The 26,099-nt window shown below is 42.6% G+C and overlaps 2 protein-coding genes across 3 annotated transcripts in view; one reads left to right on the top strand and one right to left on the bottom strand.

The window, feature by feature from the left end:
• Window positions 1-40: 40 nt before the first annotated feature.
• LOC110496469 (terminal nucleotidyltransferase 4A) lies at window positions 41-25,879 on the bottom strand. 2 transcript variants are annotated; one of them, XM_090208888.1, is made up of 13 exons: window positions 24,510-25,879; window positions 18,270-18,393; window positions 18,067-18,113; window positions 17,840-17,960; window positions 9,461-9,568; window positions 8,408-8,536; window positions 8,055-8,268; window positions 7,633-7,759; window positions 7,336-7,439; window positions 6,978-7,141; window positions 6,703-6,849; window positions 5,878-6,042; window positions 41-5,173 (listed from the first exon to the last, which is right to left on the bottom strand). In XM_090208888.1, exons 1-13 carry the CDS (start codon window positions 25,280-25,282, stop codon window positions 4,994-4,996), a joined length of 2,403 nt encoding a protein of 800 aa, XP_090065014.1. In that variant the 5' UTR covers window positions 25,283-25,879; the 3' UTR covers window positions 41-4,993. The 2 variants fall into 2 exon arrangements, with proteins under 2 accessions (XP_090065014.1, XP_090065015.1); XM_090208889.1 differs by having other exon boundaries at window positions 5,989-6,042.
• Window positions 24,446-26,099, top strand: part of LOC110496470 (RNA cytosine-C(5)-methyltransferase NSUN2) — a 17,268-nt gene continuing 15,614 nt past the window's right edge. Inside the window, exon 1 of the mRNA XM_090208890.1 lies at window positions 24,446-24,652. The gene's annotated coding sequence lies outside the window, so the exon portion shown is untranslated. The remainder of the gene's footprint in view (window positions 24,653-26,099) is intronic.

Below are 26,099 nucleotides of genomic sequence, written 5' to 3'. Positions count from 1 at the left end.
GGACTTAAGCACATACAAAAACAAGACAAGATCACTATGATAACTGGCAGTTTTATGATGTTTAATAAAAAATAAAATAGAAAAAAATATACTGGTACATAAAAAAAGAAGTTCAAAACAAAAGCCAGGCTGTCACTCTGTGACCGCCGCTAGTTTGGCGATCATTTTAGGAGTTCCTCTTCAGATGAGTTGGCCATGACAGAAGAGCCGCCACCTTTCACAAAATGGCGGCCGTTAAGTTTAAAATCCCTCATTGTGATGCAATGGAGTGCATTACATTGCATCTATGTGTACATGTGTTTCTTGTTCTCAATGGTCTAAAGAGGCTTCCTCTCCTCCACATCTCTCCGATCTACCAAAGGATTGGCTTTTACCTGTTCCAATTTCTTTTAGATCAGATAAAGGACGTGAGGGGAGGAAGCTTGTGTAGACCATTGGGATGCACACAGAGCTGAATCCATACAGACGTCACACTGCATTTCAGTCTCAATAGAATCTGTAAAAATGGTGGACAACTGACAGGCTTGACAAATCTCCAACCAGAGATAGTGTTTGAGCTCATCTCTCTGACAGATGATGGTTCTATTCTCTAAAAGCAGACACAGCTTGAGTCCCAAATGGCACCCTATGTCCTATATAGCCCAGCTACCTTCCACAAGACACTACAAAGATCTAATCAAAAGTAGTGCAATACAATCAGAACAGGATGCCATTTGGGGCCGACGACCCTGTCAAAGGCGATATATTGGCCAGGTCGAGTTTTGATTGGTGGTTAAAAGTTGCTATAGTAACATTACAGAGAGTGACGTTGGCGCCTAACACAGTCTCAGGAAGGGTAGAGGACTATAGTGCACTAGGAAGGGTATGAAGTCGTCCACTACAGAGTGCAAGTCGCTCCTCATGTGCACTCAAATGACACCCGTACCCCTATATTAGGGCACTAACTTTAGAACAGCACTAGAGTACAATAGCATGCGCTATATAGAGAATAGGGTGTCATTTGAAAACAAAAAACAGTCTTGCTATTCGCTCAGACAAGCCAGACATACAGATACCCAACCACTTAAACACACACCCCCTTCCATAGACTTTCTGCCAGATAGAAATACAAAACTAGACTTTTAAAACATCAGGACTTGCATACAAAGACAGAGTGTTGTGGTTCACTTGTAACTGGGCTGAGGCTGGCTAACCACCATCTAGCCAAGCCCACCAATTACAGGCCTAGTCGTTCAAACTGGAGTTTACAGTAACGTCACTCCGATCCAAGAAGCAGTGGTTGTCATTGGAAACAGAAATACTGGGGCACTCAAAAATAACCCACTTGCATAGTAATAACATCATATGTTCAGTGTGTAGCTACCGCGCTGAGCCTCAGCCACACAGTCACTCGTATGTGTGTGTGTGGGGCTATGTACTTGCAGAGACGAGACACACACACACACAATTAAACACAAAGAAAAGACAAACAACTAGCGGAAGTACTTGGCAATCAAATATACACTAGATTCCAGAATGGAATCAAAATGATTCCCTTTCCTCCACTGTCCAGAGGTCTCCAGAACTTTCTCCCCTGCTAAGAAGAAAGACCCTTTAGCCTTTAGAGCACCTAGTTTTTTAGGGCATGTCTAAATGGTACCCTATCCCCTATGTAGTTCACTACTTGACATAGGGGGTAAGTTGCCATTTCACACCACTCACCAATCTTCAGGTCATTTTTGCTATTCCTTCATCTAACTCCACCACCATACCATGCACATCTTTAAAAAATGACATACATACACTACCAGAAACACACTTGGAGCATACAATATGTATTTGGCCTGTGCCAAACTCCTGCAATGGGGAAGAGTTTTCAGCTCTACTCTACACTAGGACTGAGTAGCGGAAATGGCACAAACGTTAGGTGACTAAGTCCTCCTATGACTGACACGCACGCACACACACACACAAGCACCAAATAAAGATAAGGGTTTTAAAAACAACAGCTATGGTTTGGGCGTGAATAAGAACTCAGTCCACTGTGACTCTGCTATAGTAAGAGCTCAGTCAGTCCACTGTGACTCTGCTATAGTAAGAGCTCAGTCAGTCAGTCCACTGTGACTCTGCTATAGTAAGAGCTCAGTCAGTCCACTGTGACTCTGCTATAGTAAGAGCTCAGTCAGTCCACTGTGACTCTGCTATAGTAAGAGCTCAGTCAGTCAGTCCACTGTGACTCTGCTATAGTAAGAGCTCAGTCAGTCCACTGTGACTCTGCTATAGTAAGAGCTCAGTCAGTCCACTGTGACTCTGCTATAGTAAGAGCTCAGTCAGTCAGTCCGCTGTGACTCTGCTATAGTAAGAGCTCAGTCAGTCAGTCCTCTGTGACTCTGCTATAGTAAGAGCTCAGTCAGTCCACTGTGACTCTGCTATAGTAAGAGCTCAGTCAGTCAGTCAGTCAGTCCACTGTGACTCTGCTATAGTAAGAGCTCAGTCAGTCAGTCAGTCCACTGTGACTCTGCTATAGTAAGAGCGCAGTCAGTCCACTGTGACTCTGCTATAGTAAGAGCTCAGTCAGTCAGCCCACTGTGACTCTGCTATAGTCAGAGCTCAGCCAGTCAGTCAGTCCGCTGTGACTCTGCTATAGTAAGAGCTCAGTCAGTCCGCTGTGACTCTGCTATAGTCAGAGCTCAGCCAGTCAGTCAGTCCACTGTGACTCCGCTATAGTAAGAGCGCAGTCAGTCCACTGTGACTCTGCTATAGTAAGAGCTCAGTCAGTCAGTCAGTCCACTGTGACTCTGCTATAGTAAGAGCTCAGCCAGTCAGTCAGTCCACTGGGACTCTGCTATAGTAAGAGCTCAGTCAGTCAGTCAGTCCACTGTGACTCTGCTATAGTAAGAGCTCAGTCAGTCCACTGTGACTCTGCTATAGTAAGAGCTCAGTCAGTCAGTCCACTGTGACTCTGCTATAGTAAGAGCTCAGTCAGTCAGTCCACTGTGACTCTGCTATAGTAAGAGCTCAGTCAGTCAGTCCACTGTGACTCTGCTATAGTAAGAGCTCAGTCAGTCAGTCCACTGTGACTCTGCTATAGTAAGAGCTCAGTCAGTCAGTCCACTGTGACTCTGCTATAGTAAGAGCGCAGTCAGTCCACTGTGACTCTGCTATAGTAAGAGCTCAGTCAGTCAGTCAGTCCACTGTGACTCTGCTATAGTAAGAGCTCAGCCAGTCAGTCAGTCCACTGTGACTCTGCTATAGTAAGAGCTCAGTCAGTCAGTCCACTGTGACTCTGCTATAGTAAGAGCTCAGGCAGTCAGTCCACTGTTACTCTGCTATAGTAAGAGCTCAGTCAGTCCGTCAGTCAGTCCACTGTGACTCTGCTATAGTAAGAGCTCAGTCAGTCAGTCAGTCAGTCCACTGTGACTCTGCTATAATAAGAGCTCAGTCAGTCAGTCCACTGTGACTCTGCTATAGTAAGAGCTCAGTCAGTCCGTCAGTCAGTCCACTGTGACTCTGCTATAGTAAGAGCTCAGTCAGTCCACTGTGACTCTGCTATAGTAAGAGCTCAGTCAGTCAGTCCACTGTGACTCTGCTATAGTAAGAGCTCAGTCAGTCAGTCCACTGTGACTCTGCTATAGTAAGAGCTCAGTCAGTCAGTCCACTGTGACTCTGCTATAGTAAGAGCTCAGTCAGTCAGTCCACTGTGACTCTGCTATAGTAAGAGCTCAGTCAGTCAGTCCACTGTGACTCTGCTATAGTAAGAGCTCAGGCAGTCAGTCCACTGTTACTCTGCTATAGTAAGAGCTCAGTCAGTCCGTCAGTCAGTCCACTGTGACTCTGCTATAGTAAGAGCTCAGTCAGTCAGTCCGTCAGTCAACTGTGACTCTGCTATAGTAAGAGCTCAGTCAATCAGTCCACTGTGACTCTGCTATAGTAAGAGCTCCATCTAGTGAGACAATGTGAGATTACAGACGTTTAACCTGTCAACAATAGAGGTTGCATTGCAGTAGTCTGAAGCCACTTATCTCCTTCTGATTCTTCCTTTTCACACATTATAAAACACCCATGGGGGGGGGGGGGTTCAACTATACTTTGACACCAACAAGATACACACAACTCACCAATTGACACATACTCTTGACACAGACACACACTCCGTCACACACTCTTGACACAGACACACACTCCGTCACACACTCTCCAGACCGGAGGCCATCTGGGGAAAGGTTCTGTAAACTCTTGGCAAAAAAAACAAACCTACAATCTTAAAAACATAACACCAAAATTAATTTACATACACAAATGATAAAATTAAATAAAGATTGATAAGATAAAAAATAAAAAAATAGAACACATTATTGCACAAATTAGAAACCGTCCAATGTGTGAACACTGAATAAGATACAGCTTGGCTACAGGGTTCAAGGACAAAGGCCTTCACAACGCAACCAAGTCAAAAAAACTAAAATAAACTCAATTTACAATACGACACTGGTCTTTCGCTACTTCCACCTGGCAAAGATGTCACTATCCTCAGTCTCCTTGAACGTATGAGAAAAAGGGCAAAGCGCAATTTTTAAAAATATTAATGTGAACAATAAACATTAACGAAAAGAAAACAAAAGGTGGATCCCAAACAGGAAGCGAAAGACTGGAGCGCTGCGGAAAAGTTCTGGGGTCAGAATGCACGTTGGGTTGCGCTGCGTTCTGTTTGCTAGCCGCACTGCTCGTTCCCGTATCGTTGGCCGTTGTTTCATTGCGCAGTAAAAAACATGCACAAATGGGGAGAGGATGAGTGATGGAGAAAGAGTTTTCCCAGAGCTACACTTCTTTCCCTCCTCGGGGCCAAAGTTCAGCAGCCCAAAGTGTTGAATGAATCCCAATGCTGGTCTGGTGCCTCTGCCTGCCTGTCCTCCAAGTTGAACAGCAGGGAGCATTGTCTCATGAAGTTGTCTTCCCAATCAGTCAGAATGAGAGAGGGATGAAGGGAGGAGAGGAAACGGGGATGTTTTATCCTTTATCTGCTCAGGCTTACTGGCAGGCTGTCCCTCTTCCGACGGCGCCAGGTGTTGCGGTACTGCGTGTGTGAGTGTGTGTGGGCATGTGTGAGAGGGTGCGTGTGGGCGCGGTTGGCCAGGGCGGGACTGTGGACCACAGCTGGATTGTGGAAGCCTTTCAGGTGAAACTTAGGACCATTCTGTAGAGGTAGAGAGAGAGAGAGGTAGAGAGAGAGAGAGGGGGGGGGGGGTAGAGAGAGATAGAGAGGTAGAGAGAGAGAGAGCGAGAGAGAGAGAGAGAGAAGGGTAGAGAGAGAGAGAGAGCGAGAGAGAAAGAGAGAGAGGGGTAGAGAGAGAGAGAGAGGGATAGAGAGAGAGAGAGGAGGGTAGAGAGAGAGAGAGAGAGAGAGAGGAGGGTAGAGAGAGAGAGAGAGTAGGGTAGAGAGAGAGAGAGAGAGGGGTAGAGAGAGAGAGAGAGAGAGAGAGAGGGGGGGTAGAGAGAGGTAGAGAGAGGTAGAGAGAGAGGTAGAGAGAGTGAGGGAGAGTGAGAAGCGATGAAGAGTTAGAATTCAAGTCATTGAGTGTTTGAAACCTGAGTCAACGCACACACACACACACACACACACTAAAAGCAAAGTGCTCTACGAAAGGAATCCTATATTCAGTTACATCTTGCAGATATTCAATACAACAATGTAATCATGAAACCAAGAGGGACCGATTGAGAGAACAGAGAAACAGGGGGAGGAGAGAACGAGGGAGAAAAGAAAGCAAGATGCGTTGGAAAGCAAAAAAGAGAGCAGAAATAAGAAAGTGAGAGGTGAGGAGAGTCTTAAAAGAGAGAGAAAGACAAAGAGGTTGTCCCAGTCTAGTGTGTGTAGCCGGAATTTTGGCCGGCGCCTACCTGGTGTGTGTGGCTGGTGGGGTGGGGGCTGGACAGAGGCTGGGGGTTGGAGGGGGCATGAGGGTTATGGTGGGCAGGGTGGTGGGTAGGGGGGGTCATGTCTATACCCACCTGTCTGACAGGTAAGGAGTGCATCGTCAGGCCACTGGGCAAAGACATACACGCCTGGAAGGAAGGGGCGGGAGAGACATTTTGAGCCATCACACGTCCAATCACAAACAGCTTTAGATCACCATTTCACAATCCCTGTTACTGGGATGTGAGTACTAAAAACACAAGGCATGGAGACCATTTAATAGAAAAAATTTAATCATAATAATAATTATATATATATATATATATATATATATATATATATATATATATATATATATATATATATATATATATATATATATATATATATATATATATATATATATATATATATATATATATATATATGACAAATCTTAATGATAAGATGGAGCTGGAAATTCAGGAATGCTGTTTTCTTTTTATAACGGTAAAAGGTAGACTCAGCGGTATGATGCTGGCACAAACAGCACCGCAGCCATTAAGATGCAAGACTTTGTGGATACCTGTGGATGTGCACAGATGTACTTCACCCTGCTACAAAGTGGTATCTACGGGACCAAAACAGCAGAGAAGTTTAGCCTCGTGCTTCAACACTCTTAGTTGTTGCGGAAACTGTCCAGATATCGTTTATACTTAATGCGTCGCTGAGTCTACCTTTAATGTCCCACTCACAGAACATGTTGATCCATCACGCTAAACTCTCCCATCTCTAACAACACAAAGCTCAGTAGCTGCTAGGTTCTGTACCTGTGAGCCAGGGGACATGATGAGGTGCTGCTGGTTGATGCCAGTCTTGCCCAGTGCCAGGCCCAGGGGTAGAGTCATACCCAGAGACTGGAGGGTGTAGGGGGGCAGCGCCGGAGGGCGGCCAGGGCATGGCGTCGAATCAGAGTCCTGGAACACACAGCAGAGGGGAGGGCTTAAAACATGATCAGCTGTCAAATCATTAACACAATTGCATTTATATAGTTCATCATAAAGACCGCAGTGTGTGTGTTTATTGTATGTGTCTGTGCCCTTACATTGTCTGACCCGGACAGAGAGGAGACCGAGGAGGCTGAGGAGTGTTGGTGAGGACTGGACAGGGACATGGGGGAGTCTGCACTGTGAGGGGAGACCGAGTCCCTCTGTTCCTCCACACCTACACCCAACACACACCGTGCTGGGTCCTGCTCCAGGACAGAACCTAAAGAGAGAAACAGGTTATTATACACAGCAACACACACTTCCCAAACTGCCATACGAGACAACAAAAGGTTACCCTTGCACACACAGGTCAATATACACACACACAACCTGCCATAAAAGACAGTCAAGACTTATTTTACGCAGAGGTTACACACACAGGTTATTTTGTACACACACACACACTTCTCTTACCACGGCTCTCCATGCGGGCGAGGTGCCTTCCTCCCCACTTCGTCATGATCCACTCCCTGTAGTCAATCACTTCCTGGGTCACCTTGATTATCCTCCCCAAAGTGCTGCAGGGATAGTGAGATACAGGAAAGGGCAGGATTTCAAATGTTGCACAGCAGTGGATTAGTTACACTTTCCAACACAACCACCATATTTATTTGACAATCTTTACTTTGATAACTTCTGTACTTATTCATGTACAAACATTTCTAGGCCCAGCTGGACACAGAAGACATTCTGAAAGAGGCGGGAACCAACCTGTCGATGTCCTTATTGGGGTAGGAGCGTGCTAGCGGTGACACGGCGTGACCAAGGACGATGTAAGCGTAGTCAAACACCTGCTTGACTTGCATGGCTCCGTATGAACTCCTGCCAACGTCGTTACCTGGAACACACACACACGGTTAAAACACCTAAATCGTCCCATACAAACTAAGGCCAACACCATTACCAATGGAAAACACATACATTCGCTCAAACACTGTCCAGCACACCGTCAGATACACACACATACACATCGTCACACAAACACTCAGTCCTGCACACCATCATGCACACACACACACACACACACACACACACACACACACACACACACACACACACACACACACACACACACACACACACACACACACACACACACACACACACACACACACACACACACACACACACACCTGGCATCAGTGGGTCCTCTATACAGAGCATGGAGGGTCTGTAGCCGTTGGTCATAACCTTCGTCATGTCCTCCTTGGCCATGTAGGCCCCTCCGTTCTTGACACGGATGCCCGTCTTCAGGTAGTTAAAATGGCGGCCGTACAGCTCAAAGAACTCAATCAGCAGGATGCCAAGGTTGATGTTGGGGCTACTGGCGTCAATTCTTGGGTGGAGCTGAATGGATGGATAGATAGAGAGATAGAGTGAGAGAATAGGTAGACATGTTATGACAACATTACAAGTGCCATAACTGTACACTGTCATACTAGATTACACAAAGTGTGTGTGTGTGTATGCTCGTTTCTGTGTGTACCTGGAGGAAGCTAATGACCATCAGGATGAGGCTGTAGGAGCTGATTCCTCCAGTGAACACCTCGTTGAGATCTCTCTGGAGCAGAAATTGCTTCAGCACAAAGATCAGGTAAGGCAGCACGGGATACCTCTGTAGGGGCCCGAGAGAGAAAGGGGGGAAGGAGGGCGAGAGAGATTAAAAACACTAAGGAGAGAATCGAAACCCTGCTCAATTTACACAGTCATTGAGGAGCAGAGCACCTATTAAAAGTGGGAATTATTTGAGGATCACTACTTGAAATACAATTTGCCTCCTCTTTACAGATTCTCATTTTTAAATCATATGCTGATTTTGAGGCTGCGGTTGTCAATGGGACAAAGACTCACGCGTTCTGGTTCTGGTGACTTACAGAAGCATGTTGGGTTATGTCATTGAATAAAGGACAAGTCAGAGAAATTCCTTTACTGACAGCATATTGTGGGCCTATCACCAAATCTCCACCTAACCCCTAGGGCATAGGCACTACTGCAGAACTAATAAGATTGGCTAGAGAAGTAAAAGCACGGTTGATTTGAGCGGGAAAACATTACAGCAGACGACACCACTCTGAACCAATGTGCAGGTGTACATTCTCTGTTCTCGCCCAATATGGAACATTCCATCTCAAATATAAAATGCATACAGTGCCTTCAGAGGGTATTCACCCCCCTTGACCTTTTCCAGATGTTGTTGTTTTACTGCCTGAATTTAAAATGGATTACATTTAGATTTTTGTGTCACTGGACTACACACGCACATACAACATCCCATAATGTCAAAGTGGGATTATGCTTATTTTTTTACTAATTAACTCAAAATGAAAAGCTGGAATGTGTTAAGTCAATAAGTATTCAACCCCTTTGTTTAGGCAAGCCTAATAAGTTCAGGAGTAAAAAAGTGCTTAAGTTAAAATAAGTTGCATGAACTCACTCTGAGTGCAATACTAGTGTTTCACATGATTATTGAATTACTACCTCATCTCTGTCTTGGGAAAATGAAGCTAACCTAAAAAAGTACAAATGCTAGTGTTCTCACCTTTGTGTAGTCCTTGATGAAGAGAGCAGCTTTGACTCCCGTCTCCACATTGAAGCTGATGTCCACTTTGACGTCTGTCTCCTGGTCAGTCAGCTTGATGATTGGCACCTGGGAAAAAGAAGAGAAACATTGACTTTTCATAAAAATAAACAAAGTTTATTTCACATCCATTTCACTTTCATTCCCGCTCAATTCTCAGATCTAATCCTTAGTTGAATGTATGACAAGTGTGCACGAAGTCTCATCTACTTGTTTATCCTGTTCAATTCTGACGCTCTCGGGTGTCATTTTCTAAGTGACACAATTTGTAACCTACCCGAATTAGATATAATTTTGAAATCTAAATGTAAGTCCTACAAACACATGTTTAGCACTGTTAGAAGGGTAAGTGCCGTGGGATTCTGATATAGCTGTACAGCAACGTCATGACTATTAAAGAGGTGGAGCCAGCTCCACAAGGGGGCAAAAACGGCATAGCCCCCTCAGTTTAAACTTGTGCCCCCTCAACTTAAGTTTAATATCCCTATATAAAAATAGCAAAAATGGTTTAATGATGATGATGATGATGATGATTCAGTGACAGGTTGCCGCAAAATCTGTATTTCTGCTGCACTGCGTCAGTACAATGGACAGAAGGCACCGCAGTGTGTGAAGGGGGATATGGAAAGCCACTGGGGCGGTTAGGTAAGACTCCATTGGGTGGTTGGCTAAATGGATAACGCGATACGCCTCCGCCTGTAATATTTCATTCATAAGGGTGGGGTCATGTTTACCGTTGAAGCCGCTTCACGAAACTCTGCTTCACTCCCTACCACTACAGAGTTTCGTTAGCTTCTTGGCTAGCTGTAAAAAGTGCTAGTGTTGTTAGCAGTACAGTAGCCCAGCAGGACAGAGGAGAAGAGACTGAGTGTAAAAGACTTCTTGGATTCCGTCATTGGTGAAATGTCAGAACGATTCAGCGAACACAACAGCCAAATGGTGGAGGCCCTGTGTGCCTTTGACCTGGAGAGCCATGACTTTCTAGATGTGAAAAAGGTGAAACCACTGCAGGAGCTAAGCAAAACAGATTTGGTGGGAGCAGAGTTTAGTGTCGCTCGCCAGTTGGGCTGAAAAATCACCCGCTCCAGCTCCAATGAGGACCCCACTATACACGGCAATGATTCTCTGGTTCTCTCTCCGCTATGCTGACCGTGCTTACTGCACTGACACGTGGATCTCATTTTCCACAGACAAATGTGTTCAGACAGCACAGAAGAAGCATGCTACATCTGAGGAAAGCTCAACTAATCCAACTGTCATTTGAAGGGGAACTTACAAGAATATTTCAGGGATAATGGAATGATCAATTACACAGGAAGTTCCACAGAGCATCAAGGAGGCTGCAACTCTTCTGAAAAGAAACAATCTTGCTGGTTGGTTTTTATCAAAATCTTGGTGGTAGAGAAAGTGGCCTCATTTCAGCAAAAACCTAGGATATGGAATGGCAAAATGACTACCTTGGCCAACAGCCTAGGTTTTCAACAGCCTCGTTTAGTGTGTAGAGGGCAGTCCATGGTGCTGATAGAGCACAGCGGACAATTCACACCAACCGGTCACTTCTTGGTCAAAAGCACTCAAATGGTCTCGCCAATTGAACGTGTGTTTATTGTGGTACAGCATGATATAAGCGGAAATCTATATAATTCCAATGCAAGAATCCAAATGATGCCCCAGGGTATAGCTACATTACATACAGTTGAAGTCGGAAGTTTACATACACCATAGCCAAATACATTTAAACTCAGTTTTTCACAATTCCTGACATTTAATCCTAGTAAATATTCCCTGTCTTAGGTCAGTTAGGATCACCACTTCATTTTAAGAATGTGAAATGTCAGAATAATAGTAGAGAGAATAATTTCTTTCAGCTTTTATTTCTTTCATCACATTCCCAGTGGGTCAGAAGTTAACATACACTCAATTAGTATTTGGGTGTATTGATGTTAAATTGTTTAACTTGGGTCAAATGTTTCAGGTAGCCTTCCACAAGCTTCCCACAATAAGTTGGGTGAATTTTGGCCCATTCCTCCTGAGAGAGCTAGTGTAACTGAGTCAGGTTTGTAGGCCTCCTTGCTCACACACGCTTTTTCAGTTCTGCCCAAAAATGTTCTATGGGATTGAGGTCAGGGCTTTGTGATGGCCACTCCAATACCTTGACTTTGTTGTCCTTAAGCCATTTTGCCACAACTTTGTAAGTATGCTTGGGGTCATTGTCCATTTGGAAGACCCATTTGTGACCAAGCTTTAACTTCCTGACTGTTGTCTTGAGATGTTGCTTCAATATATTCACCTACTTTTCATCCCTCATGATGCCATTTATTTTTTATTTTACCCCCTTTTCATGGTATCCAATTTTTAGTAATTACTATCTTGTCTCATCGCTACAACTCCCGTACGGGCTCGGGAGAGACGAAGGTCGAAAGCCATGCAGGTTATGTCGATATAGGACTCATTTTCCTGTGGATATAGATACTTTTGTACCTGTTGATTTGTACTTTTCGCAGCAAAATACTTTAACCTCTAGGAGACAGATGGCGTCGCCTTCCTGAGCGGTATGACGGCTGCTTGGTCCCATGGTGTTTACACTTGCATACTATTGTTTGTACAGATGAATGTGGTACCTTCAGGCATTTGGAAATTGCTCCCAAGGATGAACCAGACTTGGAGGTCTACAATTTATTTCTGAGGTCTTGGCTAATTTCTTTAAATTTTTCCCATGATGTCAAGCAAAGAGGCACTGAGTTTGAAGGAAGGCCTTGAAATACATCCACAGGTACTCCTCCAATGAACTCAAATGATGTCAATTAGCCTATCAGAAGCTTCTAAAGCCATGACATAATTTTCTGGAATTTTCCAAGCTGCTTAAAGGCACAGTCAACTTACTGTATGTGAACTTCAGACCCACTGGAATTGTGATACAGTGAATTATAAGTGAAATAATCGGTCTGTAAACAATTGTTGGAAAAATTACTTGTGTGATGCACAAAGTAGACGTCCTAACCGACTTGCCAAAACTATAGTTTGTTAGCAAGAAATTTGTAGAGTGGTTGAAAAAACGAGTTTTAATGACTCCAATCTAAGTGTATGTAAACGTCTGACTTCAACAGTATCTGTATGTTTCTGTATGGAAATAGATGAATTATATTATGGTTTCAATGGTAGCTTAGTGGTTCTTGTCATTGTAAATGGAAATGTACATATTAGAAACATGGTTATGGTAGGTTGGCATTGCTTAATTGATTGTGTGGGTCAAATTTGATCCACAAAAGTGGAATGTGTCATATGAAAAACGTGTTGCTGAACTCATGAGCGCCATGGTTTTCCATGTTTGAAGCGGGCCTGTAGGCCTATTTATTTGGCAAGACAGCTGTGTGTGGCTGCATCTCACTGTAGTAGGATGTTTTGGTTATTTGGATCTCCATTCGCCTTTTATTTACTGCTTTGTTTACTGTTAATGTAACTAGCCTGAATATAGACTGTGTTATGCCTTTATTGATCTGATATTTTGTTTACTGTTAATGTAACTAGCCTGAATATAGACTGTGTTATGCCTTTATTGATCTGATATTTTGTTTACTGTTAATGTAACTAGCCTGAATATAGACTGTGTTATGCCTTTATTGATCTCATCCTCGGATGGGGCCACAGTGTCTCCTGACCCCTCCTGTCTCAGCCTCCAGTATTTATCGGGGGGCTAGGATCAGTTTGTTATATCTGGAGTACTTCTCCTGTCCTATTCGGTGTCCTGTGTGAATCTAAGTGTGCGTTCTCTAATTCTCTCCTTCTCTCTTTCTCTCTCTCGGAGGACCTGAGCCCTAGGACCATGCCCCAGGACTACCTGACATGATGACTCCTTGCTGTCCCCAGCCCACCTGGCCGTGCTGCTGCTCCAGTTTCAACTGTTCTGCCTTATTATTATTCGACCATGCTGGTCATTTATGAACATTTGAACATCTTGGCCATGTTCTGTTATAATCTCCACCCAGCACAGCCAGAAGAGGACTGGCCACCCCACATAGCCTGGTTCCTCTCTAGGTTTCTTCCTAGGTTTTGGCCTTTCTAGGGAGTTTTTCCTAGACACTGTGCTTCTACACCTGCAATGCTTGCTGTTTGGGGTTTTAGGCTGGGTTTCTGTACAGCACTTTGAGATATCAGCTGATGTACGAAGGGCTATATAAATAAATTTGATCTGATATTTTGTTTACTGTTAATGTAACTAGCCTGAATATAGACTGTGTTATGCCTTTATTGATCTGATATTTTGTTTACTCGGCCTACTTGGTACCCGTGTTTCTTTCGCATTAATTTGTTTGCATTCGCGGTTGCCAAACTGCTATTCACCCCCAAAAAATGTCCATGCATGAATGAATAACTAGGCTACTACTTAAAGCATTTCATTTCGTTTGCATTATTTTGGGAAGACAGCGGTGTGTATAGGCTGCATTCACATAGGCCGTTTTATTTGTTAATTACCCCCATCTACAATGCCTTCAGAAAGGATTCACATCCCTTTACTTTTTTTCACATTCTTAGTGTTACAAAGTGGGATTAAAATGGACTTAAATGGTAATATTTTATTAACGATCTACACAAACTACTCTAACATCAAAGTGGAAGAAAAATTCTAACATTTGTAAAAAAAATATTTAAAAAAAAAATAGATAAATACAGTACCAGTCAAAAGTTTGGACACACCTACTCATTCAAGGGTTTTTCTTTATTTTTTTTTTTACTATTTTCTACATTGTAGAATAATCAAAACTATAAAATAACACATAAGGAAACATGTAATAACCAAAAAAGTTTTTATAAAAATCAAAATATATTTTATATTCTTCAAAGTAGCCACCTTTGCCTTGATGACAGCTTTGAACACTCTTGGCATTCTCTCAACCAGCTTCACTTGAAATGTTTTTCTAACAGTTTTGAAGGAGTTCCCACACATCCTGGGGACTTGTTGGCTGCTTTTCCTTCACTCTGCGGTCCAACTCATCCCAAACCACCTCAATTGGAGGCCAGATCATCTGATGCAGCACTCCCATCACTCTCCTTCTTGGTCAAGTAGCCCTTACACAGCCTGGAGGTGTGTTGGGTCATTGTCCTGTTGAAAAACAAATGATAGTCCCACTAAGCGCAAACCAGATGGGGTGGCGTATCACTGCAGAATGCTGTGGTAGCCATGCTGGTAAAGTGTGCCTTGAATTCAAAATAAATCACCAACAGCGGCACCAGCAAAGCACCCCCACACCTCCTCCTACATGCTTCACGGTGGGAAACACACATGCGGAGATGTTTACCTCTGCGTCTCACAAAGACATGGCGGTTGGACTCATCAGACCAAACACATCAAATTTGGAGGACAGATTTCCACCGGTCTAATGTCCATTGGGCATGTTTCTTGGCCCAAGCAAGTCTCTCCTTCTTATTGGGTCCTTTAGTAGTGGTTTCTTTGCAGCAATTCGACTTTGAAGGCCTGATTCACACAGTCTCCTCTGAACAGTTAATGTTGAGATGTGTCTGTTACTTGAACTCTGAAGCATTTATTTGGGCTGCAATTTCTGAGGCCAGTCACTCTAATGAACTTGTCCTCTGCAGCAGACAGTTTGGGTCTTATTTTCCTGTGGTGGTCCTCATTAGAGACAGTTTCATCATAGAGCTGGATGGTTTTTGCGACTGCACTTGAAGAAACTTTCAAAGTTCTTGAAATGTTCCGCATTGATTGACCTTCATGTCTTAACGTAATGATGGACTGTCGTTTCTCTTTGCTTACTTGAGCGGTTCTTGCCGTAATATGGACCTGGTCTTTTACCAAATAGGGCTATCTTCTGTATTCCATCCCTAGAAAACAATTTTTCAGGCATTAAGAAGGAAATTAATTCCACAAATGAACTTAAGGCACACCTGTTATTTGAAATGCATTCCAGGTGACTGATGCATGAAGCTGGTTGAGAGAATGCCAAGAGTGGGCAAAGCTTTCATCAAGGCAAAGGGTAGCTACTTTGAAGTATCTCAAATCTAAAATACATTGGTTACTACATGATTCCATACATGTTATTTCATAGTTTTGATGTCTTCACTATTATTCTACAATGTAGAAAATAGTAAAAATAAAGAAAAACCCTGGAATGAGTAGGTGTGTCCAAACGTTTGACTGGTACTGTATATAAATAAACAGTAACACATCTTTATTTTACAAGTATTTAACCCAGAGTCAATACATGTTAGAATCATCTTTGGCAGCAATTACAGCTGTGAATCTTTCTGGGTAAGTCTTCAAGAGCTTTCAACATCTGGATTGTGCAACATTTGCACATTATTATTTTTAAAGATTCTTCAAGCTCTGTCAAATTGGTTGTTGATCATTGCTAGACAACCATTTTTCAGGTTTTGCCATAGATTTTCAAGCAGATTTAAGTCAAACCTAACTCTGTCATGGTCTTCTTGGTAAGTAACTCCAGTATATGTTTGGCCTTGTGTTTTAGGTTATTGTCCTGCTGAAATGTGAATTCATTTCCCAGTGTCTGGTGGAAAGCAGACTGAACCAGGTTTTCGTCTAGGATTTGCTTAACTCCATTACGTTTATTTTCTATCCTGAAAAACTCAGTCCTTAACGATTACAAGCATACCCATAACATGATGCAGCCACCACTATGCTTGAAAATATAGAGGGTGGTACTCAGTAATGTGTTGCATTGTGTTCAGGACACAAAGGGAATTGCTTTGCCACATTTTCTGCAATATTATTTCAGTGCCTTGTTGCAAACAAGACACGTGTTTTGGAATATTTTTTATTCTGTAGAGGCTTCCTTCATTTCACTCTGTCAGTTAGGTTAGTATTGTGGAGTAACCTCTGTCAATTAGGTTAGTATTGTGGAGTAACTACAATGTTGATCCATCCTCAGTTTTCTCCTATCACAGCCATTAAAGTCTGTAACTGTTTTAAAGTCACCACTGGCCTCATGGTGAAATCCCTGAGCGGTTTCCTTCCTACCTGGCAACTGAGTTAGGAAGGACGCCTGTTTCTTTGTAGTGACTGGGTGTATTGATACACCATCCAAAGTGTAATAACTTCACCATGCTCAAAGGGATATTCAATGTCTGCTTTTTTTTTACCATCTACCAATAGATGTCCTTGTTTGTGAGACATTGGAAAACCTCCTGGGTTTGAAATTCACTGCTTGTCTGAGGGACCTTACACACACCTTACAGTATGTGTGGGGTACAGAGATGCGGTAGTCATTCAAAAAGAAAGTTAAACCCTATTATTATACACAGAGTAAATCCATGCAACTTATTATGCGACTTGTTAAGCACATTTTTACTCCTAAAACTTATTTAGGCTTGCTATAACAAAAGGGTTGAACACTTATTGACTGAAGACATTTCAGCTTTTCATTTAATTAATTTGTTAAAAAAAATAATCCTAAAACATACTTACACTTTGACATGAGAGTTATTGTGTGTAGGCCAGTGACAATTTTTTTTTACAAAAGTGTCCCTTAGTTGGGGAATAAGAGATTTGAATGTCTAGGTTTGAAATAAAATAACCAAAAGGACACAGCCATTTTAAAAGCGCAGGGCTTGTGGAAGGTGCCATGCTTAATTTTTTTAATTTTAGAGGAATGATATACATAACGCTGAAGTTGTAATCTTTTTACTGATATAATCGGATCTCATGTCTGATTTCCAGTTCGACCACTAGAAGATCACATGTGACTTTGGAACAGGAAAAATAGATGTGTCCGGTTTGATCAGGTTTGGGTAGTACCTCACTGTGCAAAAATGGCTGAACGGATTTTGAAGCCTGACATCTTAAAATAACCCTACTGATCGGGACTTTCTAGCTATCAAGTATTTTTTTTAAATAACACAGACAGCCAAGGAAACGTCAAACTACTTTTCCCACTGGAAACGAGTGAGCTTGATCAACAGCGAATATGGAGGATGCATTCAAAGTAATGTTATATTATATGTGGATGGTAAAGAAATGCATTGCATTATGAGGACCACCAGGGTGTACCCTTTCCATGCATACATTTTTCCCACTTTTTGTCAATTCACCCAAATTATACACACTATGAATATGACCTTTGCGCATGGGTGGACGGTAGTGGGGGCATTCTTATGACATCACCAGCAGTGAGATTTGAGATCGATTTCCAAAATGAGAAGTGCTGTAGTTTTCGAATGATAGGTCACTTTCTATTTTCTGAATGAAATTGACTGAATGGGTACAGAGCCCAAAACACTCAAGAGTTTAACAGGTTATCAGTTTGAACAGCATTGAAGCTATCCCAACAGATTGTGTAAGCATTCTTTTAAAACACAGCACCAACTCACTGTAGCTTTGTCCAGCACTTTGATGGAGAAAGGTTCCGCCACGTTGTGTTTCCGGAGGGCCTGTTCCAATTGCTGCAGAGGGGGGCGTTCCCACTTCCCAAACACCACCAGGTCTATGTCACTATGGCAACAGAGAAAGATGGTGGTAGGTCAACTGGTGGCCAAGCACCTGGAGCAAATTCTGAGAACAAGATTCAACACATTACACAACAAGACAGCCTTCTTACCTTGTGGGTAGGTAGAGTCCAGTGCTGAAGCTGCCAAATATCTGCACCTGGAGAGAGAGAGAGAGAGTTAGAAAAAATAAGATTTTTTTTTTATTGTACCAATATTTGTAGACTAATGGAGAAAAAGTCTGATGTGCTGATTCAACGCCCAGCTCTGGTGTGTGTGTGTGTGTGTGTGTGTGTGTGTGTGTGTGTGTGCTCACGTCAGCAGTAGGCCACAGCTCCTTGATGACCGTCTCGATTCTGTTGACCACCTCCTTCCTCATAGAAGCCTCCTCGGGTTGGGGAGACATGAAGTTGTAGAAGTCCACCACCTCCTCATGGAGACTGGGGAGGGACAGGGGAACAGGGAGAGGAGAGGGTTAACAACAAGAACACAGTCGCTCACCTGATAATAAACCAATCAAATAATAGGTTGATTTACATGTTCTGTTTCATGAATTTAAAGGTCATCAGGTCGGGCCTACTGCCAGCATCTTCTCGAAAAACGTAAGACCATCATGGAAGCAGTGATTTTTTATCCATGGCCTATGTTGATAGTAATAAAAAATGTGACATCTATAGCGCTTTTTCAGGACCCAAAGTCGCTTGATTTTTATTTTTATTCAACCTTTATTTAACTAGGCTAGTCAGAACAATAAGAACAAATTCTTATTTACAATGAATGCCTTGTTCAGGAGCAGAACGACAGATTTTTACCTTGTCAGCTCTGAGATTCGATCTAGCAACCTTTTGGTTACAATGCTCTAACCACTAGGCTACCTGCCGCCCAGGTTTTCAAATAAGTTCAACATCCCAGATATCCCTTAGAACTGTGTGGTAGTAGTGGAGAAGCCATCTTAGAAAAATGTTATAAGTAATCCACATCCCCTGGGATGAACTGCAGTAGTACTGGTCAGCAAAACTCTACAGCAATTTATTCACTAGGAAAAGGCCTAAACGCTATGCTATGATTTTAGAATGAAACACCGAGCAGAGACTCTTACTATCACTTACTAGGACCCTGGTGGTGCCGTTAGAGACGGCATCTTCGCTTCTAGTCCTTAGGAAACTGTGCAGTATTTATTTTTATGTATTATTTATTACATTGTTAGCCCAGAAAACCTTAAGTGTTATTACATACAGCCGGGAAGAACTACTGGATATCAGAGAGACGTCAACTTACCAGCACTATGACCAAAAATCAGACTTTCCCAAAGCGGATCCTTTGTCTGAACCTCCCAGGGCATTTGAACTGATTCCAGAGGCCGACCCAAAACAACGCCGCCGGAGGAGAGGGTGCCAGAGCGGTCTTCTAGTGATGCTTCGGATGCGCACACACCACCCACCGCTCCCGAGTATATTACTTGCTAATGTCCAGTCTCTAGTTAATAAAGTCGACAAAATCTGGACAAGAGTTGCTTTCCAAAGAGATGTCCGGGATTGTAACATACTCTGTTTCACAGAGACATGGTTAGCTGGGGACATGCTGTCGGAGTCCATACAGCCAACGGGATCTTTAGTACATCGCATCGACAGGAATAAACATCTCTCTGGTAAGAAGAAGGGCTGGGGTTTATGTTTCATGATTCACGGCTCATAGTGTAATTGTAACAACATACAGGAACTCAAGTCCTTTTGTTCACCTGACCTGGAATTCCTCAGTCAAATGCTGATCGTATTATCTCCCAAGAGAACTCTCCTCGGTTATCATCACAGCCGTGTATATCCCCCAACAAGCAGATACCAAGACGACCATCAAGGAACTTCAGTGGACTCCATGCAAACCATATATCCTGAGTAGAGGTTGACCGATTAATCAGAATGGCCGATTAATTAGGGCCGATTTCAAGTTTACATAATAATCAGAAATCTGTATTTTTGGGCGCCGATTTTTTATACCTTTATTTAACTAGGCAAGTCAGTTAAGAACACATTCTTATTTTCAATGACTGCCTAGGAACGGTGGGTTAACTGCCTTGTTCAGGTGCAGAACGACAGATTTTCACCTTGTCAGCTCGGGGGTCCAATCTTGCAACCTTACAGTTAACTCGTCCAACGCAATACCGACCTGCCTCTCTCTCGTTGCACTCCACAGGGAAGACTGCCTGTTATGCGAATGCAGTAAGCCAAGGTAAGTTGCTAGCTAGCATTAAACGTATCTTATAAAAAACAATCAATCATAATCACTAGTTAACTACACATGGTTGATGATATTACTAGATATTATCTAGCGTGTCCTGCGTTGCAAAAATCTGACTGAGCGGTGGTAGGCAGAAGCAGGCGCGTAAACATTCATTCAAACAGCACTTTCGTGCGTTTTTCCAGCAGCTCTTCAAGCATTGCGCTGTTTATGACTTCAAGCCTATCAACTCTCGAGATGAGGCTCGTGTAACCGAAGTGAAATGGCTAGCTAGTTAGCGCGCGCTAATTGTCGTTGTGTTGCTGGTTCAAGCCCAGGGAAGAGTGAGGAGAGGGATGGAAGCTATACTGTTACACTGGCAATACTGAAGTGCCTATAAGAACATCCAATAGTCAAAGGTTAATGAAATACAAATGGTATAGAGGGAAATAGAAATAGAATATGCATTTAATTGACAGATTAGGATGGAAAACACTCTAAACACTCTAAAGTCTCCAAAACGGTCAAAATATTGTCTGTGGGGCCTCCCGGGTGGAGCAGTGGTGCAGGAGACTCTGGGTGTGGAGCAGGAGACTCTGGGTTCGCGCCCAGGCTCTGTCGTAACCGGCCGTGACCGGAGGGTTTGGCCGGTAGGGATATCCTTGTCTCATCGCGCACCAGCGACTCCTGTGGCAGGCCGGGCTCAGTGCGCGCTAACCAAGGTTGCCAGGTGCACGGTGTTTCCTCCGACACATTGGTGCGGCTGGCTTCCGGGTTGGATGTGCGCTGTGTTAAGAAGCAGTGCGGCTTGGTTGGGTTGTGTATCGGAGAACGCATGACTTTCAACCTTCGTCTCTCCCAAGCCCGTACGGGAGTTGTAGCGATGAGACAAAATAGTAGCTACTAAACAACCACGAAATTGAGGAGAAAAAGGGGTAAAATTCAATAAAAAAAATAAAAAAAATTGGCTTTTATTTTGAAAAATTAGCGAGAAAGATAACATCGCGTCAGTGGATAGCTGGGTGTTCGCATGAGTTTTGCTTGTGCAACAGAGTGGGGCAGCCATTGTCTCTCCCTCTCCTACTGAAAAAGAGACAGTGCCGGTTGATTATTATCAATTATATATTTTAAAAACAACCTGAGGATTGATTATAAAAAACGTTTGACATGTTTCTGTGGACATTACAGATACTATTTGGAATTTTCGTCTGCGTTGTCGTGACCGCTCGAGCCTGTGGATTTCTGAACATAACGCGCCAAACAAACGGAGGTATTTTGGATGTAAAAATAATATTTTTGGAACAAAAGGAACATTTACTGTGTAACTATGAGTCTCGTGAGTGAAAATATCCGAAGATCATCAAAGGTAAGCGATTAATTTTATTGCTTTTCTGATTTTCGTGAACAAGCTACTTTGATGCTAGGTGTTCATAATGTTTTGTCTAGTGATCGATAAACTTACACAAACGCTTGGATTGCTTTCGCTGTAAAGCATATTTTCAAAATCTGACACCACAGGTGGATTAACAAAAAGCCAAGCTACATTTTGCTATATTGCACTTGTGATTTCATGAATATACATTTTTTTTGTCATTTTAAATGTGGCGCTCTGCAATTCATCGGTTGTTGATGAAAATAATCCCACTAACGGGATGGGTTGCGTCAAGAAGTTAAAACAGTGTCCAAAGAAGGGCCAGATGTATACAGAATGGTGTCGTCTTCATAGAGGTGGATCAAAGAATCCCCCGCAGCAAGAGCGACATCATTGACATATAGAGAAAAGAGTTGGTCCTATCATTGAACCCTGTGGCACCCCCATAGAGACTTCCAGAGGTCCGGACAACAGGCCCCCCGATTTGACACACTGAACTCTGTGAAGTAGTTAGTGAACCAGGCGAGGCAGTCATTAGAGAAACCAAGGCTGTGGAGTCTGCCGACAAGAATACAGTGATTGACAGAGTCGAAAGCCTTTGGCCAGGTTGATGAAGACGGCTGCACAGGACGGTCTTTTATCGATGGCGGTTATGACATTGTTCAGGACCTTGAACATGGCTGAGGTGCACCCGTTTACAGTTCGGAAACCTGATTGCATAGTGGAGAAGGTACAGCCTGTTTTAGAGAAATGTAATCATTGAATATTGTAAGAACTTTCATTGTCTGCTTATATGCCCCTGTTATTTATCCTACAGTTCTGACTTGGTGTACAGGAAGAACATTAAGAACGGCCCAAGCTCTGAATTCTGTCGCTGTACATTTCAAAAGTGCTAAAGAAATAGTTATATTGACTGTCTGTCCTAACTTGCACATTAATGTCTTAATCAAAATTACGGATTGCCTCTTATCCGCTTGTGTCCTTATGCCATAGTTTGTACATCTCAATTGTCATTAGAAACCACATTTGTTTAAGCAAATCAGCCATATCAGCTATGTTTTTTATAGGCAGTAAATGAGAAGGAATTAACTGTTTCACTGCCAGACAAGGCTCCGCTGATAGCCAGGTGTAGCAGTGGTAAGATGTTGGGATAGCTTTATATATGCCCTAACAGTTTGTGGCCACTGTGTGTCACCGTTAAAGTGCAATTAATGTATTGTTGTTACTTGTTGTGTAGTGGCTTTGCTGGCATGCGTCCCACTTTTAGTGGTATTTGTTTTTCCCCAATTAGATGTACATGCTAAAATCTTCGTTAGGTGCTTCCTCCGTCACGTCATGCCATTGTTATGAGCGTTCTCAAGCCGCCCTCTGCCGGCGTACCCAAAGTGATGCCCTAAAGTGGTGATAAACCCAGTCATTCTGGACGGAGCCTAACTACTATTGCAAAAGCACTCAAATATTTAGTAGGAAACAACTTTGCCAGCATTATCATGTCGTCAAATTTACTTTACGCATCTCAATGTTCTCGTCAGCTAGCAAAGTTCGAAAAAAAGCTAACAATGCTAAAATCCGGTGACCTTGATTTTAGAAAGCTAGCTAACGTTATACTACATCTAAAGTAAATCTGGCGACATCAAAATTAAGACAGAAGGTTTCCCTACTAACTATTTGACTCATTTGGAATGACAGTATTTCCAAGTCACTGTAATGCATTTAAGATTAAATCTTCATTGACGATGGAGTAGAACGCTCAACCGGGCATCAGTCCAAAACAATATTGTGAATTGTAACGAAACATGCGACCTGTGATCCTTACAATTGCTTCTGTGCATACTAAAGGTAGATAAGAGATCGTGTGCATGTTTTTGGCAAAATAAACAGATTTATCGTTAAAACATGATTTTGTATTTTCAGCAAATCTAATGAAAATGAACTTATTGATAGCCTTCTTACTCTTAATATAGTAGTTATCTAGGTATCTTAAAGTCACCTGGCAGTTTTTGTTACAGCCTCTGATTTTATAGCGGTGGTCACCAACTTGGAAATATATATAGCTAACTAATCTAATCAACAATAATATATGGAATGTAGTTAGCTAGCAAGCCAACTAGCTAGCTATAGTTGAATAACTATATATTGAGTCAGTGGTTCATCTTCCAAGTGGCTAACTATGAACCCCTTTTTAAGTTTGTGTGACTTAAACATATATTCTAGAAGTTACCCAACCATTCATATGTTAAGTAACCAATAAGTTAGCAAGCTAACCCTACCAAAGCGTTAGTTAGCCGCTACCTGCTTAGCAAGCTAGCTAATGCACTGCTAATAAATACAAAAAACTGGTTAGCCACTGCAGTTCAATCTAGCTAAAAGTTAACATTCGCATTACTACCGCCCGTGCAGCAAATCAAACACCAAAATTACACGTTAACTGATTAACTGTAGGCATGACAAGATGACATTTTTACAATCATAAATAAAAGTAGCTAACGTTAACTAATAGGAATAGGAAACCATGACAGCTAGCTGTCGCAGTTAACGTTAGCAAGTTAGCCAAAGAGTATAACTAACTCAAGATAAACTAGAGACAGTATTTAATTGCATATTTCCGTTAAGGAACGCCTACTCTGTGAAACGCGTGTGTGCAATAACTCAATTCGCCCTTGCACAAATATTTTTTTCCCTCACTTTGGTAAAGTCTTCAAAACCTAATCCACTCTGTTAGCTACAAATTATAGTTATGGATACAGAACTGTATGGAGATACAAATATTTAATCGGCCAAAATTTATATTGCTCAATCTTCTCCCACAGCCGGCCAATGGGCTTCCTCTCATCACCATATTTGGTAGTGAATGAAAGCCCAACCGGATGTTACATTTATACATCCGGTGAAATATCTGTCTCATTGTTCTGTATGTATGTTGGCGTCAAACAATCCCAGTGGGGCAATGACCCTATCAAAAATACTCACCCATCAACACCGGGGCTGTATTTCCTCGTCTTCCAAGGAGTTCCAGTCCCCGAGCTAACATGGTTGTCATTAGTCCAGTTAGAAAGCAAGTAATTAATCCCATAGGTGCTCGCCTTGTTGTCACTTTTCCTTCGGCCTGGATGGTGAGTGTGGTTATTTAAGGGTGATGGTGGGTGACGCTTCACACAATTATGTTGGAAATTGTACTGGGGGTGATCCTGATGATGCCTTTGATGGTGGTGGAATTGGTTGACATTATTATGCATGCTTTCGCTGAAGCTAAAAAACAGATTGGCACATCCAGGGCTTTTATTACTATTTCCCGTTACATTGCCACCGCAAGTCCTTCCCAACGAGCAGTTCGAAGATGGACTGTCCGTTCCAGATTCCGTCTTTTGGGGCATTCCACTGTCTCCCAACAAATCTGTCGTTACACTGTTACCGTTCGCGTTGGACGGGGTCAATATGTTCTGTACGTTGCCTTTGGGTAACGTTGACCCGAAGGAGGAAAATGAAGTGCCGTGATTAGTAGTACGGTTTGAAATACAGTGATGGCTGCTGCTCAGACTAGCAGTGGTGTTAATGCTATTGCTCGATGCCGCAATTTTTTTATAAACGTCCAACGCTGGATAATTCACACACCGGTTGTGGTTCTGATTATTATGATGTTGACCGGAGGTCGCTCGTACCTGAGACATCTCCCAGATTCGCATCCATGATGCGTTCGCAGGTCCTTTCTGCTCGGGCTGATTCCAAGCCACCCTCGGATCCATTCAACTTTTTTTCGGAACCCCCTTCAAGCAAATCAATGTGCCCGTTAAAAATACACTACTGCCCTGACTAAAGAAATGTGATAATAACCCGTGTTACAAATACAGAGATAAATGGTAACGCCAAATGAAGACCATTAGAAGACCGGTCCTTTTCAAACAGCTAGCTGAAAATCGCTAGCAGAAGTCTACGGTGATTCAATATGGCGTATTCTCTTCAAACCGAAGCGCCGTGCGCATGTCTGTAGGATTTTAAACGATCGGTTTGAACACACCCCGGTCGTCCCTAGTTACCACAGCCACAAAGTCCTAAACCCTCGCCTATTTCTACAATTTCTCTTCTTAAAATCAGATTTTAAACCTAACCTTAACCACACTGCTAACATTATGCCTAACCTTATGTTAAGACCAAAAAACGTATTTAAATTATTTTAGTTTTTTTAGATATAGCCAATTTTTGCTTTGTAGCTGTGGTAACGACACACACCTCGCTCTCAGCTGCCACACAATTTGACTCATTACAAATCACCCAATACTGTTCAAAGTAAATATTTGAAGAATTTTTGTTTATGTTTATGTTTATACAGCAAAATATGTATTATGAATAATTCAATAACAGCACCCAGTATCATAACAGGAGTAGACAGCTAAGATAAAGTTAATTTGAAATAAGTAATCAGTCAACATGGTAATGAGAAATTTGAATAACCCTGGCAAAATGTTGGACAGCCTTTGTGCATGACAGATTGGCAATAAAAAAAATACATTTAATTGATTACATAAAGAAACAGGTCGTTTCATTTGGAGCATCCCTCTCAGA

Source organism: Oncorhynchus mykiss, chromosome 18 (genome assembly GCF_057628025.1).
Source record: "Oncorhynchus mykiss isolate SJ-2025 chromosome 18, ASM5762802v1, whole genome shotgun sequence".
In the NCBI taxonomy this organism is placed as follows: Eukaryota; Metazoa; Chordata; class Actinopteri; order Salmoniformes; family Salmonidae; genus Oncorhynchus; species Oncorhynchus mykiss.
This window is presented reverse-complemented; position numbering and strand designations above follow the sequence as displayed.